The 18,273-nt window shown below is 45.7% G+C and overlaps 1 protein-coding gene across 1 annotated transcript in view; it reads left to right on the top strand.

Annotated features, from left to right (window-relative positions):
• LOC132831256 (caspase recruitment domain-containing protein 11-like) overlaps positions 1-17,018 on the top strand; it is a 114,030-nt gene extending 97,012 nt beyond the window's left edge. The window contains exons 18-23 of the mRNA XM_060849277.1: positions 153-225; positions 1,156-1,276; positions 2,196-2,351; positions 8,762-8,877; positions 12,399-12,514; positions 14,918-17,018. Of these exons, the coding sequence (XP_060705260.1) occupies positions 153-225; positions 1,156-1,276; positions 2,196-2,351; positions 8,762-8,877; positions 12,399-12,514; positions 14,918-15,191 (856 nt within the window). The 3' untranslated portion in view covers positions 15,192-17,018. The remainder of the gene's footprint in view (positions 1-152; positions 226-1,155; positions 1,277-2,195; positions 2,352-8,761; positions 8,878-12,398; positions 12,515-14,917) is intronic.
• The last annotated feature ends 1,255 nt before the right edge of the window (positions 17,019-18,273 follow it).

Below are 18,273 nucleotides of genomic sequence, written 5' to 3'. Positions count from 1 at the left end.
GGACACAATTTTCTCTGGGAAGATTACTGCCAGTGCTCCATGTGATAAAGGACTCTCAATGCCGAGCGAGAGAGAAACAACACGTTCATCTTGATTAGCTTGTTGTGGGGAATTGTGAGACTGAGCTGCCTGAAATGGTTTATCTCTTCCAGAGCTTACCAGCTCCTCCTGCTTAAAATCTACGCACTGACAGCACATTTTGAGAAGAAAGAGAGGGCGAGAAAGGTAAGGAGCCACCAACTCTACTTGGACAACGCCAGCAGTCCTATTTACATCTCATTATAATCCAGCCAATGGACCTTACTTGATAAAGTGATGTAATCCCTCATTGCAATAGTAACAACTAACAGCTAACTAATTAGCTATCCAAGAGTCAGAGTTGTAGGGTATAGCAGGAGATCATTTGACCCAGGCAGAGAAATCTAGTCAGTCCCATTTCATTCATAGAGTCATCCAGCATGGAAATAGACCCTTCGGTCCAACCATTCCATGCCAACCATAATCCCAAACTAAACTAGTCCCACCTGCCTGCTCCTGGCCCATATCCCTCCAAACCTTTCCTATCCATGTACTCATCCAAATGTCTTTTCAGCATTGTAAGTGTACCCACATCCACCACTTCCTCAGGAAGGTCATTCCACACACGAACAACTCTCTATGTAAAAAAAATTTGCCCCTCTTGTCGTCTTAAAATCTCTCTCCTCCCACCTTAAAAATGTGCTCTCTAGTTTTGAAATCTCTCATCCTAGGAAAAAGACAACTACCATTAACGCTATCTATGCCTCTCATTATGTTATAAACTTATGTAAGATCACGTCTCAGCCTCCTACACTCCAGTGAAAAATGTCCCAGCCTATCCAGCCTTTCTTTATAACTCAAACCCCTTCCATACCCTGCACCATCCTTGGGAAATATCTTCTGAACCCTCTCCAGCTTAATAATATCCTTCCCATAACTGAGAGACCAGAACAGGGCACAGTATTCCAGAAGGGGTCTCACCAATGTTTTGTACAATCTCAACATATTGTCCCAACTCCTGTAACCCAGTGAATTTTAAATCATTAGTCAACCTGCCTGACTGTAGGTTTAGACACACTAAATATGAGATGTGAGAATTCTCTCCTCACTAATCTACTCCTTATTTCTTTTCTCAAGTTTACGAAGAACAACATTAAGGTGAAGAAGGTGTGTTCAGATCGAGTGAGGATTGTGCCTGCGAGTCTCCCCCGATATCTGCCTAGTGCCTGTAACCCTACTCTCAGATCCTGGTATGAAAGTGAGTCAAGTCAACTGAACAATTCCTCTGCTTTTAGCTGACCTTTTGTGTCTTTGGTTGTAGCAAAATGTTTAGAATCCTTGACCTCTCGGTCAATAAATGCTTCTCAGATTTGCTATCCCACTGCTGAAAGAAGAAACAGGAAGGGGAAAAGCCTCCCAGTTCTTGACGTTACCAATCCATTTTGTTTCTTGCTTGTACCTGAAATATGGCTCATTTGTGTATTGTTGAGTCTGGCTCCATTGTCGTCCCAAGCTGGTAGGCCAGATAGTTACGGACAACCCTTTCATGTCCAATATGCGGAACTTCTTGCGGGAGTATAAGTCCAAACAGGAGATGCAGGTTTCTTGAAACCTGCCTCCATCGATAGTTTCAATGGCTTTAGATACAGTGATAATTTCAGCTCAGGCGATTTTGATTATTCCATGTTGGTTACATGAATGTGCCTCAGACTCAGTGATGACTGTGTCAGGCCCATATTTCTTCCTTTTCCAAGGAACATTTCAGTCCACAAAGGCCTCGGCTGTTAAAATTCGACAGTGGAAGATTCGAAAATTGACCGTCCGCATTTGACCGCTGTCATTTTGGTGGCTTTCCTGGACTGAGCTGCACTAAAGGTGCAGGAAATGGGAGTCTGGGCAACTTGCCAAAATCTCCCGGTCTGTTCAGCAAACCGGATCATGGAGATACAGTCCATTCTTTACAACTGGGAGAAAGTAAAATGGAGATTACCTCCTGAATGAAGTTACTCAAGGGCCGCTTTGGATGTGTGGGCGCGTGTACGTCAGTGGGGGCGTCAAAACGCGTCTCTGCTATCGGTGGGCATTGCCTGTGAACCCTCCCCCCCCCAAATGATTTGGGGAGAGGGGGGTGGAGTTTGAATCTCTCTTAAAAACAGTGATGTTCTCTTGCATTTCAGATAAGGATGAGAAGATCTTGCCGTACAGTCTGGTTCAGCCAATCACCGTCTGGCAAAAGCGGCCGGTTATCATCATGCCCACGGTGTTGGCCAAAGCGTTGATGCACCGTCTGCTCCAGTCTCCACCCGCATCAGAGTTCACCATGGTGCAGCCAGGTACGTACAGCCTCTTCCCATTGACAGACCGATGAAGCCAATTGGCCCATCATTGAAAGCGCTACCCAAAGACCGGTAGCCCCGTGACTGTCTCCCTTTCAGTTGCTTACTGGGTCCCCTTTTGGAGAGTTATTAAGAGCGGGAGGAGGCCATTCAGCCCCTCAAGCCTGCTCCACCTTTTGCTGTGATCGTGGCTGACCTCAACTCAGCCTCAACTGCACTTTCCTTCCCGCTCTCCAAAACCCTTCAACCTATTACTAATCTCCTCCTTAAACTTAATCCCAACATCCATCATACTCTGAGCTAGTGAGCTCCACAGACTTAGTGGGCGGCACGGTGGCACAGTGGTTAGCACTGCTGCCTCACAGCGCCAGAGACCCGGGTTCAATTCCCGCCTCAGGCGACTGACTGTGTGGAGTTTGCACATTCTCCCTGTGTCTGTGTGGGTTTTCTCCGGGTGCTCTGGTTTCCTCCCACAGTCCAGAAATGTGCAGGTTAGGTGAATTGGCCATGCTAAATTGCCAGTAGTGTTAGGTGCAGGGGTAAATGTAGGGGAATGGGTCTGGGTGGGTTGCGCGTCGGTGTGGACTTGTTGGGCCGAAGGGCCTGTTTCCGCACTGTCAGTAATCTAATCTAGACTCACAGCCCTTCGAGAGATGTACTTTCTCCTCATCTCTGTTTTCAATTTGCCTTAACTCTAAACCATCACCTCTTGTTCTAGATTGCCTCATGTGAGAAAACATCTTCTCTACGTTGACTCTGTCAATCCTTTTTAGCATCTTCTGTACCTTGATTAGATCACCTCTCATTCTTTTAGACCCTAGAGGCTATCAGGCTACATTGCTCGATCTCTCGGTGATTGAATCTATCCTTCAGTGATTTGTAGGTCAACAACTCCCTGAGTAAGCAATAAAGTGCCAGATTTCACTTGAATCTTTGCCAATTATTTTTACTTTGTCTCCTCTGGCCACTGGTGTTATCCCAATGAAATATGGCTTGCCCCATGGAACCTCACGTCTCATTGAATCTTCCCTGAGCTCTCTCAAACTCTGAGGAACATAAGAGACAGGAGATGGGCTTGCCCATTCAGTTTGCTATTCGATGTGACCTTAGCCTTCCACTCTCCTTTCCCACCTAAATCTACAGTGCAGATAGAGGCCAATCGGCCCGTCGAGTTTGCGTTGTCCCTCCCAGGACAACGCAGTCCTGCAACCCCATGGCTAATCCACATACTGTACATCTCTAGTTACTATGGAGCAATCTATCATGACTACTCCACCCTAACCTGCACATCTTTGGACTGTGGGAGGAAACTGAGGCAAACTCGTGCTGAATGTGTACACTCCACATAGACAGTCGCCTGAGGCCGGAATCGGTCTCAGTACCGAGTGAGGCAGCAGTGCTAACCACTGAGCCACCCCAAATATCTCCTGATGCTTTGAGGGGCCAAAAATCTGTCTGTCCTGAATCTTAAATGTATTCAAAGTTGGAACATCCAGAATCCTAGTATTCAGAGGATTCCAAAGATTCACAACCCTTTGAATGAAATTTCTTCTCCTCATCTCAGTGGTTAGGACTGCTGCCTCGCAGCACCAGGGACCCAGGTTCGATTCCAGCCTTGGGTAAATGTCTGTTTGGAGTTTGCACATCCCCCCACCCCACCATGTACCCCCATGGTTTTCTCCCACAGCCCATATTTGTGCAGGTTAGGGAATTGGCCAGGCTAAATTGCCCATAGTATTCAGGGATGTGGAGGTTAGGTGCATTAGTCAGGGGTAAATCTAGAGTTCGGGGAATGGGTTTGGGTGGATTACTCTTCGGAGGGTCGGCATGGACTTGTTGGGCCGAATGGCCTGTTCCAACACTGTGGGGATTCTATATGGTGGATACCTCATCCTGGACCTGCGTCTCTAATAGATTCCCCACCAGGGGGAAACAACCTCTCAGTTAGTCACCTGTCAAGCCCCTCACATTTGCCCTTCCATCCCCTCCCTCACACTTACCTCTTCAACCAAACACTCAGTCCTCACATTTAATGGATATCGACCTGGAAAAGCACAACAGGTCAGGCAGCATCCAAGGAGCAGGAATATTGATGTTTCAGGCTGCAACCCTTTGTCAGGACTGGGGAGGGGGAAGGGAGCTCAGAAATAAATAGAGGGGTTGGTGGGGGGGGGGGGGGGGTTGCTGGGGGAAGGGCAGGTGAGAAGGTGGTTGCAGGTCGGGGATTATTGTGATTGGTCAGCGGGAAGGGTGGCGAAGATAGGTGAATAGGAACATGATCAGGTGAGGTCAGATCAGGGAGGTGAGGAGAACGGGGAGGGCTGGACATTGGATAAGTTTGAAGCCTCATATGTCCTTGTGTGGCTGGGTGTCTTTGTTTTGCAGAATGCTTTGAGACATCATATTCAGTGCAATTGAAATATAAGTTGTTGTTGTTCTACACTCGAACAAGGGAGATAGTTGCATTCATGTGGTGCCTTTCATGACTTCAGGATGTTGCAAATTGCTTCACTGTGTGACAATGCTGCTCCTTTAACAAGGTTATCGTGTCTTGGGTTTTCTTTTTCAAAAGGGGTTGTAAAAGACAGAGGTTCCGATTTGTCTAGGCTAAGGCCACTTTGCTAATGGCTAACAGATACTGGCTAAGGCAACAATCAGGAAAAATGGCTTTTAGATTATTTGTTAAAACACTTTAATAATGAAAGGGGAATGACTAGATCTCCCAGTTTCGGGGTTTTGTCCCGTTTGGATTAGTTTTTAGCTGGGAACCCAAAGAAACAACTACAGTGAAAAGAGGTTCCATGCTGATTCTCTCTTTCCTACATCTCTCTGGTAAGAACCTAGGTTTGAATTTATCTTTTTAGCCAAGGGATGTGTTTATGGGGATGCTGCAGGAAATTGGAAAAGCATCATTAAATTGCAGTAGAGTCAGTTGGGTTTTCAGAAAGATTATGTTATTCAATATTGTATTTTCTTTTGTTCCTGTTGCGATCGGTAGTCTGTAAATAAATTCTGTTTTGTTTAAAACTTGAGTGGTTTGACCAGCTGCATCACTCCTGGAATATCCACTTTGCACCTGCTTAAAACAAACTAGCAAAGTTAGGGTCTGGGTTACCTTCTTAAAATGTTTTAAGGGGAGTCTGACCTGGTCCATCACAACTGCCAGTTGTTTATAAAGTGTTGCTGTGTAGAAAATGTGAGTGTCAAACTGTGCAGAATGGGCTGAGGAGTGGCAGATGGAGTTTAATTCAGATAAATGCGAGGTGCTGCATTTTGGGAAAGCAAATCTTCGCAGGACTTATACACTTAGGGAGTATTGCTGAACAAACAGACCTTGGAGTGCAGGTTCATAGCTCCTTGAATGTAGAGTCGCAGGTAGATAGGATAGTGAAGAAGGTGTTCGGTATGCTTTCCTTTCTTGGTCAAAGCAATGAATGTAGGAGTTGGGAGGTCGTGTTGCAGCTGTACAGGACATTGGTTAGGCCACTTTTGGAATATTGCATGCAATTCTGGTCTCCTTCCTATGGGAAGGATGTTGTGAAACTTGAAAGAGCTCAGAAAAGATTTACAAGGATATTGCCAGGGTTAGAGGGTTTGAGCTGTAGGGAGAGGCTGAACAGGCTGGGGCTGTTTTCCCTGGAGCTTTGGAGGCCGAGGGATGACCTTATGGAGGTTTATAAAATCATGAGGGGCATGGATGGGATAAATAGACAAAGTCTCTTCTCTGGGGTGGGGGAATCCAGAGCTAGAGGGCATAGGTTTAGGGTGAGAGGGCAAAGATATAAAAGAAATGCAAGCGGCAACTTTTTCACACAGAGAGTGGTACGTGTATGGAATGAGCTGCCAGAGGAGGTGGTGGAGGCTGGTTCAATTGCAATGTTTAAAAGACATCTGGATGGGTATATGAATAGGAAGGGTTTGGGGGGATATGGGTCAGGTACTGGCAGGTGGGACTAGATTGGATTAGGATATCTAATCAGCATGGACAAGTTGGACTGTTTGGTCTGTTTCCGTGCTGTACATCTCTATGACTCTATGTCATAAACAGCAATTCGATATTGACCAGATAATCTAATTTTAGGGATAAGTATTGGCCCAGATCACCAGAGGGAACCCTTCTCCTCGTCTCTGAAATAATACCATTCACACCACTCAAAGAGGCTTCGCGTGTATTGGTTAATCTCTCACCATCCACAATGCAGCACTCCCTCCATAACGCACTCCAATCAGCTCAGATCATGTGCTAAAGATTGTGCGTTAGAAGTGGAACTGAAGGAGTGGAACAATACCCGAATTCTAGGGATTGAGCTGCGATGAGAGATTAAGTTGTGTTCCCTCGAATGTCGATTAGATCTGAATTTTCAAGATATTAAGGGAAACGGTCAGGATAGATTGAGAGAAACTGCTCTCGCTGGTTAGAAGTCTGGGACAAGGGTCAAAATTAAAACAAAACTAAGAAATGATTTACGAGGATGTTGCTGGAACTGGAGGGTTTGACCTAGAGGGAGAGGCTGAATAGGCTGGACTGTTTTTCTTCCTGAAGTGTCAGAGGCTGAGGGCTGACCTTATAGATGTTTAAAAAATTGTGTGGAGCATAGCTAAACCAAAGTCTTTTTCCAAGGGCATGGGTGGCCAACTCTAGAGGGCGTAGGTTTAAGGTGAGAGGGGAAATATTTAGAAGGGTCCTGAGGGGCAACGTTTTCACACAGAGCGTGGTGCGTGTATGGAATAAGCTGCCAGAGGGAGTGGTGGAGGCTGGTACGATTACAATATTAGAAATACATTTGGGCAGGTACATGAATGGGAAGAGTTCAGAGCGATTTGGGTCAAATGTTGGCAAAAGGGATGAGATTAGGTTAGGATATCTGGTCAGCCTGGACGAGTTGGGTCAAAGGGTCTGTTTCCGTGCTGCATATCTCTTTGACTCTATAACCAGACCCTCAGGATTCAAATTAAGAATTCTACACTGAAAAACGATGCTAGAGGTTTGGAATTCTCCTCCATTAGTGCTGCCTGATGCTGGACAGATTGTTATCTTTAAATCTGCGATTGATGGATTTTGTGAACCAGAGATTTTTAAGGGGTAAAGATGGGGATGTGGAATTGGACTGCTGATTTTCCATGAATAGCAGAATAGGCTTGAGGGGCTGAATGGCCTCCTTCTGTTCCTGTATCCTGATACAGAGAGAGAATCCAATCAACAGATCCCCGACTGAAACTGAGTTTGATTTTATCCGACCTCAAACTCAGTGGATTGATGTGAGAGATCCTTTTAATCATTTCGTTTCAAAGACCCCTCTCACCCCAGTTATATCTGTCAGGCAGATGATACAAAAGTTTGAAAACACGTATGAACAGCTTCAGGAACAGCTTCTTCCCCGCTGTATTCGGACTTATAAACAGACTTCTCATATATTAGAGTTGATCTTTCTCTGGGCTTTCTCTATAGCTGTAACGGTATACTCCACATTCCATTCCATTTACTCTGATGTACTTATAGGGGAAAGTGAGGACTGCAAATGGACTTATGTAAGATATGATTTGGCTGGATAGCATGCAAAACAATACTTTTCGCTGTATTAAAGCTATTATTGAACTGGAAAGAGTGCAGAAAAGATTTATTAGGATACTGACTGGACTGGAAGGATTGAGTTATAAGGAGAGTCTGGGACATGTTTCCTCAGAGCGTAGGAGACTGAAGAGTGATCTTATAGAGGTCTATACAGTCATGAGGGGTGTAGATAAGATAGATAGCGATGGCTTTTCACGATGGTAGAGGCCTCCAAAACTAGAGGGTATGGGTTTAAGGTGAGAGGGGAGAGATACAGAAGGGTCCAGAGGGACAATATTTTCCACACAGAGGGTGAAGTGTGTCAGGAATGGGCTTCCAGGGGTAGTGGTGGAGGCGAGTACAGTTTTGTTATTTATGAAACATTTGGACAGGTGCATGTAGGTTTGCTCGCTGAGCTGGAAGGTTCATTTCCAGACGTTTCGTTACCCTACTAGGTAACATCTTCAGTGAGCCTCTGGACGAAGCATTGCTGATGATTCCTGCTTTCTATTTGTGTGTTTGGGTTGGTGATGTCATTTCCTGGTGTGATGTCATTTCCTGTGGTGAATTGTTCCTTTTCTCAGGGGGTGGTAGATGGGGTCTAACTCGCTGTGTTTGTTGATAAAGTTCTGGCTGGAATGCCATGTTCTAGGAATTCTCGTGCGTGTCTCTGTTTGGCTTGTCTTAGGATGAATGTGTTGTCCCTTCCTCATCTGTATGTGAGGATATTAGTGAGAGAGGGTCAAGAAAATGAGCACGTGGACAGTTAGGCTAAAGGCCCTGTTTCCCTGTAGACCTGTATCTGACAATAATAAATCAAATCAACATCAAAGCAATTAAATACTTTCTTTTCCAGAAATTGTCACTGAAGAGCAGCTGAAGACAAAGACAAGGTTCTCTCTACAGAAGATCAGGAATCAGACCACATTCGAGTGCATTACACTTGAAACTATCAGAGATGTTATAGCCAAGGTACAGCTGTAATTTAGCACTGGAGGGCTCATTAGCCTCATCCCTGTACTGTCTGTGGTGAACGTCTGTGGTGCTTTCATGGTTTTGGGTCTTTTAATGATTGGGACAGAGCATTTGGAGTTGAGATGATACACCCAATGAAATTCACTTTGTTCTGAACACAAAATGCAAAGGGTTGTGGGACTGTCACCACTTGTGTTCTGCTAACACTGTGCTCCTCTAATAAAGTCCCACTCTTTCATTAGAGATGGAGAGATAGCTGGTGGTACACCTAACCTGAGGGTCACCATACCTCAGGCGAGGGAAGAAGTTCAGAAGGAATGACCTTTATGGTGACCTCAGCCAATGCAGGAATTGAACCGACCACTGTTGCAATGCAGGCTAGCTGTCCAGCTAACTGACCCTCAAGCTCTTTCCTCTCCCTCTGTTGGAGATGAGAAGCATGGAGAATTATCCTGTAATTTTGCTTTGTGAATATTGAGGGCCAGCATGTTTATAGACAAGCCCTACCTCAAACTCTTAAAGGTTTGAGTTACAGGGAGAGGCTGAGAATTTTTTTCTCTGCAGCATAGAAGGTTGAGGGGTGACCTTCTAAAGGTTTAGAAAATGGATGTAGGTTGGCTCGCTGAGCTGGAAGGTTAAGAAACCAAACCTTCTGGCTCAGCGAACAAGCGTACAGCCAGAACCTCAACCTGAGCTACAAATCTTCTCAAAACTCGCTAAGGTTTATACACTCCTGAGGGGCATAGATAAGGTGAATGGCGGGAGGCTTTTCCCTAGGATGGGGGGCGGGGTTTCAAAACAAGGGGGCTCATTTTTTTAAGTTGAGAGAAGACAGATTAAAAAAAACATTTTTACACATAGAGTGATCCACATGTGGAATGAACTTCCCAAGGAAATGGTGGACATGGGTACAATTGCAACATTTAAAAGCACTTAGATATGGAGATTTTATGAGAGCACAGAAAGGGCCAACAGTTCTTCTGAAAGACAGCACCCGTGACAGTGCAGCATCCACTCGGTACTGCCCTGAAAGTGTCAGCCTCGGTTTTGTTTTTATCTTATTCATTCACAGAACGTGGGCATCACTGGCCAGGCCAGCATTCATTGCCCATCCCTAATTGCCCAGGGGCAGTTGAGAGTCAGCAATGTTGCTGTGGGTCTGGAGTCACATGTAGTCTAGACCGGGTAAGGATGTCAGTTTCCTTCCCTGTTTGTGAATCAGATGGGCTTTTCCTGACATGGTTACTATTAGGTATTTAATTCCAAGTTTTTATTGAATTCAAATTCCACCATCTGCCGTGGCGGGATTCGAACCCGGGGATTGGTGCTAAAGTCTCTGGAGTGGTATTTGAATCTGCAACCCCTCACTCTGAGGCAAGTGCACTTCTCATTGAGACTCAGCCACAATGAATGTGAATAGCATTGTATGACCCATATCTATCCATCTCTGTCTCCGCTGTGTATGCAGTGTACACCAGGAAGGCGAAGACTTGTGACGTTGTGGTACTGTCCCTATCTCTGAGCCAAGACACCCATGTTCAAGTCCCACCCTCTCCAGAGTTGTGCCATCATATTTCTGATCAGTTTGACTCGAAAATATCTATATCGGCCAAGAGGAAATGATAGCACAGTGCTAAGTTGACTGGGCTAATGGACCTGGAATGACCCTTTGGAGATGAGCTCAAATTTCACCATGGTAATTGAGGTAGATTTTAATTTAATTTAATTAATCTTAAATTACAAAATATGATCTCAATAAACAATTGGATCAACACAAAAACCCATCTGATTCACCAAGGTTTTTATCAGAAGGAAATCTGTCCTTCTTATCTGGTTTGACCTTCAATATCCATAGCAACATGGCTGACCCTCTGAAATGGCCTACTTAATTGTATCAATGTTATCAGAATTGTCCCAGTAAAGCAAAGTCCAATCAGAAGCACTGTGGATAGGACTACCCTGCAAGGATGGCATCATTTCTAAAAAGAGGAATTAAGAGATGGATATTAAAAGCTGAGCTTGCCACATCACTTCAGAAAATAAAGCAGAATTATTCTGGGTATTGTTTGTTCTATATTCACCTGTAACATGGAGTGCTCTAACCCTCACAAACAGTTTATTCTAAACTACTGCAACCAAAATAAAAATTAACATTTTCGTATTAAGAAAGCTGAGGTCCTTCTGTGGCACAGTGGTAGTGTCCCTACCTTGGACCAGGAGACCCAAGTTCAAATCCCACCTGCTCCAGAGGTGTGTAGTAACATCTCTGAATAATAAAGAAAAATGAGTACAGGGACAGGACCTCTTGTAGCATAATGGTAGTGTTCCTACCCCTGGACCAGGAGACCCAGGTGTAAAAACAAGGACTGCAGGTGCTGGAAACCAGAGTCTAGATTAGAGTGGTGCTGGAAAAGCACTGCAGTTCAGGCAGCATCCGAGGAACAGGAAAATCGACGTTTCGGGCAAAAGCCCTTCATCAGGAATAGAGGCAGGGTGCCTGCAGGGTGGAGAGATAAATGAGAGGAGGGTGGAGGTGGAGAGAAAGTAACATAGAGTACAATAGGTGAGTGGGGGTGGGGATGGAGGTGATAGGTCAGAGAGAAGGGTGCTGGAAGATAGCAAAGAGTACAATAGGTGAGTGGGGGTGGGGATGGAAGTGACAGGTCGGGGGAAGGGTGGTGGAAGGTAGCAAAGAGTACAGTGGATGGATGGGGGTGGGGATGGAGGTGATAGGTCAGGGAGGAGGGTGGGGGAAGATAGCAAAGAGTACAACGGGTGGATAGGGGTGGGGATGGAGGTGAGAAGTCAGAGAGGAGGATGGAGTATATAGGAGGAAACAAAGATAGGCAGGTAGGACAGGTCATGGGGACGGTGCTGAGCTGAAAGGTTGTGAGGAGACCGAGGTTCAGGTCCCACCTGCTCCAAAGGTGTGTAATAACATCTCTGAGTAATAAAGAAAAATGAGTACAAAGGGACAGGTCCTCTTGTGGCATAATGGTAGTGTTCCTATCCCTGGACCGGGAGTTGCAGGTTCAAGTCCCATATACACCAAGGGTGTGTAATAACATCTCTGAACAAGTTGATTAAGAAACTAGTTTAAATGAAGGCTAATTGGGAACAGTTGGCGGAGGGAGAGTTGATGGCTGAAGGAAGGTTGGTGCCTGAAGGAGGGTTGATGCCTGAAGGAAGGTTGATGAAGGAGGGTTGATGGCTGAAGGAGGGTTGATGGCTAAAGGAGGGTTGATGGCTGAAGGAGGGTTGATGGCTGAAGAATACAAGAGAAAGCAGGATAAATTTGACACAAACACATTAAAAAGGAAACTATTGAAAGGTCTTATGGAGATTGGAGTGATTGGTGCACAGGTGGAGGGCTGAATGCCCGCCATTTTCTGATTCTAAAAGGATTAAGGGTGGGATTGGAAGTGTATCTCCTCCTGAACAACAGTAGTCTACCCCTAACCGAGTGGGATATAAGTGGCCTGTACTTCCCCATGGTCTTACTGTGTTTCTTTCCCTAGGACCAACACGGTCTGCTGCCAATAGGAGTGCACTCTGCTAAGGACCTAATTACGGAGAAGATCTACACCATCATTATACACATCAAAGTGACCACAAAAAACATCAAGAAATTAAGGTAACATTCTAACCAAGGCAATGAGGGAGTCACTGGGAAGGTGGGAGGAGAGGGGATTTGTTCAGTAAGGTCCAGTGTGCAAATGGAATGGAACCTGGAAGGAGACAGGTACATCTCCAGGGTGACCTCTAGCCCAAGCGGAGGTGTCTGATCAGATCTCCCTCGCCTCTACCGGCTACCACAATATTTTGACCTAAGTACGGCTGTTCATTCCTGAGTTAAATTTTTGGGACCTCAACAAATTTCGGTGTGGGACTTGGCTTTTCCTTCTCGTGTTCCTTTGTGCTACGAGACGATGGCAACTGGAGACGATACGCAAGACATTTTTTTTCTTTTTTTTCCCTTTTTTTCTTTTTTTTTCCTTTTACCCCCACACTTCCACCTAACTGTGGTAGTGCTTATTTTTCCCCAGCACCCATGGTGTGTGTGTGTGCAATTGTGAGACACAGTGATGCAAGGCATTTTGAAAAGAGGGGGACGCTCCCTATTGGTCAGCGATGAGTGGAATTTGAATTCAATCATTAAACAAAATCTGGAATTAAGAGTCGAATGATAATCATGACACAAATTGTTAAAACAAAAAACTTTCTGATTCACAAAAGCCCTTTGGGGGAGGAAATGTGCAGTCTTTACCCAGTCTGGCCCATGTGCAACTCCAACAATGTGCCCTATGGGTAATTAGGGATGGGGATGCCTCATCTGGTGAATGGACTTTTAAAAACATTGATAAGGAACCTCCTTAGCAACCACTTGGATGTAATATCTGAGGGACAAAGGACTTGTGTCCGGGCACTAATCTCGGCAGGTGAGGGGGCAGCGTTTGGGGAAAGGGCCCATGGAGTGTCTTTACAATTGGCTTCATGTGAAGGAGAGTTTCAAAATAATAGCCGTGCCTGATCTCCGACCCAGCACCCCTGGTGTGAGGTACACTAGTTGATAAAGTTCAACATGTCAGTGTTGCTTGTACTGATCTGAAAATGTGTTGCTGGTTAAAGCGCAGCAGGTCAGGCAGCATCCAAGGAACAGGAAATTCGACGTTTCGGGCACAAGCCCTTGCTTGTACTGATGACAGTGACCTTGCCTGGAGTTAGCTGCAGAGACTGGCTTTCTGGGAGAGGCTTTGTAGATGACAGCATTGCCTCAGAAAGGGTCAGCTACCCTGACCAGGACCCTGGGAGATTGCAAGAGGACTCTGGGAGATTGTGAGAGAATCCTGGGAGATTGTAGGAGAATCCTGGGAGGTTGCAGGAGGACGCTAGGAGGTTGTAGGAGGATCCTGGGATGTTGTGGGAGGATCCTGGGAGATTGTAGGAGAATCCTGGGAGGTTGTCGGAGATGCTGGGAAGTTGTGAGAAGTCCTGGGAGATTGTGGGAAGACCCTGGGAGATTTTGGCAGGACCCTGGGAGATTGCAGGTGGACACTAGGAGATTGTGGGAGGACTTTGGGAGGGAAAAAACCCACCTTCCCAAAAACAATCCCACAGCTTGGAGGGAATCTCTGAATGCCTTGCTCAAGTGACTTCACTTTTATTTTTATTTTGGATTCCCAGCATCTCCAAAGTGCTGGAGAAACTCAGCAGGTGGACCAGCACCTGCGGAGAGAGAGAGAGAGAGAAAGAAAAACAGGATTAATATTTCAGGTCCAGTTTGGAACACCAGAGTCATACTGGACTCGAAATACTAACTCCGTTTCTCTCTCCACAGAAGATGCCAGACCCATTGAGTTTCCCTCGCACTTTTTATTTGCGATCTTCATCCTGTTTCTTATGAGTTGGCAGCAAGGCCGAGAGGACTCCTAGTGGAATGTACCCTCTTCTTCATCCAAAGCCTGCATTCCTCAAATGATTAGATTAGATTAGATTGGATTACTTACAGTGTGGAAACAGGCCCTTCAGCCCAACAAGTCCACACCGACCCACCGAAGCGCAACCCACCCATTCCCCTACATTTACCCCTTACCTAACACTACGGGCAATTTAGCATGGCCAATTCACCTAACCTGCACATCTTTGGATTGTGGGAGGAAACCAGAGCACCCGGAGGAAACCCACACAGACACAGGGAGAATGTGCAAACTCCACACAGTCAGTCGCCTGAGGCGGGAATTGACCCCGGGTCTCTGGCGCTGTGAGGCAGCACGGTGCCACCATGCCGCCCACAAATGTGGGATGTGGCTAGATGTTGACGAAAAGCAGGAACGTTGGTTTACTCACCAGTTCCTTCTCTCTTTTAATATAAGAACACTGAGACCAATAACAGGCGTCCTGCCCAACTACCCCAACCAAGATCGAGGCCACTTGTGCTGTCACCCCTGTCAGTGCCCACCTCCTACATACACCTGAAAGAATCAAGCATTTAGATAGGTGCTCCAGAGTGATTGAGAACGCTTTGTCTTTTCTTTAGGAAACTGGCTCCAAAGTCCTGCAGCAGCGACGATGAGTTCCTCAAGCTGTACCGCATTGAGCAGAAGCACTTAGAGACCGTACCGTGCCTCTCTGCCACTGTGGAGCCCAACGCATGGACCAGCGTCGAGGAGCTCATCAAGGTGGTGAAGACCAGCATCCTCCAGGAACAGCAGAAGATTGTCTGGATCGAGCAGAACAAGTTGTTGCTGGACATTGAGAGCTTGTCATCAGCCGACCTGACCAGCCAATCAAATGTTTCCAGTTGTCTGTAGTGGAGTCGGCTGGAGATCGCTCTCAGTAGACCTGAGCTCTGAGACAGGTCTAAACCCACAGCAGAACGCTACCCCACAGTTGACCACCAGTGAATACCCTTAGGACAAGTGTTGGGAGTTCAGAGTTGTGCAGTTCTGGGGCAGTGTAGGGGGATTCCTGAACTCCATCTGACCCCGATGTTGGGAATACCTGGGATCCTCTTCAATCCCACTGGTAGGGCAGACTTTGTATTGTAGTTGGAGAGGGTTCAGGCAAACCACTTGGCCATTATTAATAAGAACCCGATGATTGGATTTCGGAGAGCAAATCCCAACATCATTTAAAAAGCCAGTGTGAATTGCACACCACAGTATTTTCACATAACACTAATCGAGTTACGCTGTTATACAAGGAGTCAAAACTTAATGTTTCCACGTGAAATGGGTTTATCGCTCACAACTGAGCAACTTACCCCCCCCACCAAAATCACCGTGACTTGTTATTTTGCTTATTTTTAACACTACTATGTTGAAACGGGGTTAGATAACACAGGGACCCCCATGTAATTCAGTGACCTGTCAGACACACTGTATTTATTTTCCTATAGCGTTTTAAATTTATATTTCAAGCTATACTTCAAAAGAAAAAAGACTGACGATAATTTGGAGTATACACTACTGTGGAGCGGAGGGGTTTTTGTACAAGGCAGACAGTGGGAGACTCAAGGCAATGGTGTGACTGTCAGACTGTAATGTTTACATGACACAGTGTTTATTGTAAGTGTCGCATTCACAATGCAAACACCTAACTCTGCAAACCGTGAAATCATGACGTTAGGAAGCAAGGTTTTCTAGACATTATAAAATATATTGCAGGAAGATCTTATTTTTGTGTCTGGCATACCAATTGAATATAGATCCTGTTTTGTATGTACTGACAGTGTTATTGGACTCCTATTTAATGCTTATCTGGGCTGTAACTATCCTTCAATAAGCTTGCACCAATTGCAGAATTCAGATTTGGTTCCAATGTAGAGTTTAAGTTGACTGTAGAAATGTGTCATCAAATGGTAGTCAAACTATCGCTTTAGCGTTGACCCCTCTAAACCTACCTTTCTATCCTGAAGATGCCTCTAGGTATTTCAGGCCCAGGGCTTTTCTTGAATGGCCATTGACACAGTAAAGTTGAAAATGTGTTGCTGGTTAAAGCACAGCAGGTTAGGCAGCATCCTGGATTCCAGGCAGGATTCCTGATGAAGGGTTTATGCCCGAAACGTCGAATTTCCTATTCCTTGGATGCTGCCTAACCTGCTGTGCTTTAACCAGCAACACATTTTCAACTGTGATCTCCAGCATCTGCAGACCTCATTTTTTACCCATTGACACAGTAAAGCCTACTGAGTTAGTTATTCTGCGGTGGTAGGCATCGTTGCAAAGTCTAATCCCATCCTCACCTGCAGGGTAATTAAATAACATCGTGGGCTGACAGTCCAGCCAACTCTTTAGCCTTTGACTCTGCACTGTGGTGAGGCACACCCGGTCAATGGTGGCTCATTTAAACAGCAGGACCAAATGAGAGCTACACCAACACAGAGCCTTGCTTCCTCCCGGGACTTGGCATCACTCTGGGCTCTGTTTTCACTCTCACTCCTATCGGAACAAGAGGACAGTACATGAACTCCAAAGTGAAAAGTAGACTGCGTTGTCAAGAAAACTACAAATGCTGCAGACCCACGGAGATATAAATCATTCAACTCCCCCCAGTTGGATGCTGTGTTGTAATATAAGCTGTGATATCACGAGCAAAGTATCAATGTTTACACAAAAATAAATACTTTTCCTAATTGAGTGATTGTGCAAAATTTATTCACAAAGTTTATTCATTCTTTATTTATTGCTCCAGAGAGCAGTTAAGAGTCAGCCACACTGCTAGTGGTCTGGAGTCACATGTAGACCAGTTTCCTTCCCTAATGGACTTTAATGAACTAAATGGTTTTCCCAACAATCAGTTCCTGGTCATCATTAGACCCTTTCATTCCAGATTAAATTAGATTCCCTACAGTGTGGAAACAAGCCCTTAGGCCCAACAAGTCCACGCTGACCCTCCAAACAGTAACCCACCCAGACCCGTTTCCCTCTGACTAATGCACCTAACACTATGGGCAATTTAGCATGGCCAGTTCACCCTGACCTGCACATCTTTGGACTGTGGGAGGGAACCGGAGCACCCGGAGGAAACCCACGCAGACACAGGGGAGAATGTGCAAACTCCACACAGATAGTCACCCGAGGCTGGAATCGAACCTGGAACCCTGGTACTGTGAGGCGGCAGTGCTAACCACTGAGCCACATTTTATTGAATTCACACTCCACCATCTGCTATGGTGGGATTTGAACCCAGGTCCCATAACATTATAGAGTCATTGGGATGTACAGTACTGAACCAGACCCTTCAGTACAACTCATCCATGCTGACCAGATATCTTAACTACCCCCCCCCCCCAATCTTTTAAATGCAGAGAAAATGAAAAGCAAAGCTCTCTCCAATGAAAACAAACTGAAATTAAAGTAACCTCGACATCATCCCCATTAAACACTCCCAGGACAGGAATAGCAGGGGGATTAAACAGAGTAAAACTTCCTTGACTTATTCATGAAGGCAGAAATCAAAAATAATAACGATGAAACAGCCCCAACTGGGGCACGGCATCAAAATCAAACGGAAACTGATAAAACCAAACAGAAACTTACTGAAATTAAAATAGTGCTGCTCAGGTGACAACGCACCCCAGGCACTGCAGTGCCACTGGTCTCTGAAGACCTCTACCGTACCAGTGAGCGCCACATCCTCCCTCCCCAGGGTCACACGAGCAAAGACATAACCACATCCCCAGGGACACATGAGAACAAACATAACCACATCCCCATGGACACACGAGCACACACATAACCATGTCCCCAGGGACACACAATCACACATAACCACATCCCCAGGGACACACGAACACAGACATAACCACATCCCCTGGGACACACGAGCACACACATAACCACGTTCCCAGGGACATACGAGCACACACATAACCACATCCCCAGGAACACA

This window comes from Hemiscyllium ocellatum, chromosome 33 (genome assembly GCF_020745735.1).
Source record: "Hemiscyllium ocellatum isolate sHemOce1 chromosome 33, sHemOce1.pat.X.cur, whole genome shotgun sequence".
Lineage (NCBI taxonomy): Eukaryota > Metazoa > Chordata > Chondrichthyes > Orectolobiformes > Hemiscylliidae > Hemiscyllium > Hemiscyllium ocellatum.
This window is presented reverse-complemented; position numbering and strand designations above follow the sequence as displayed.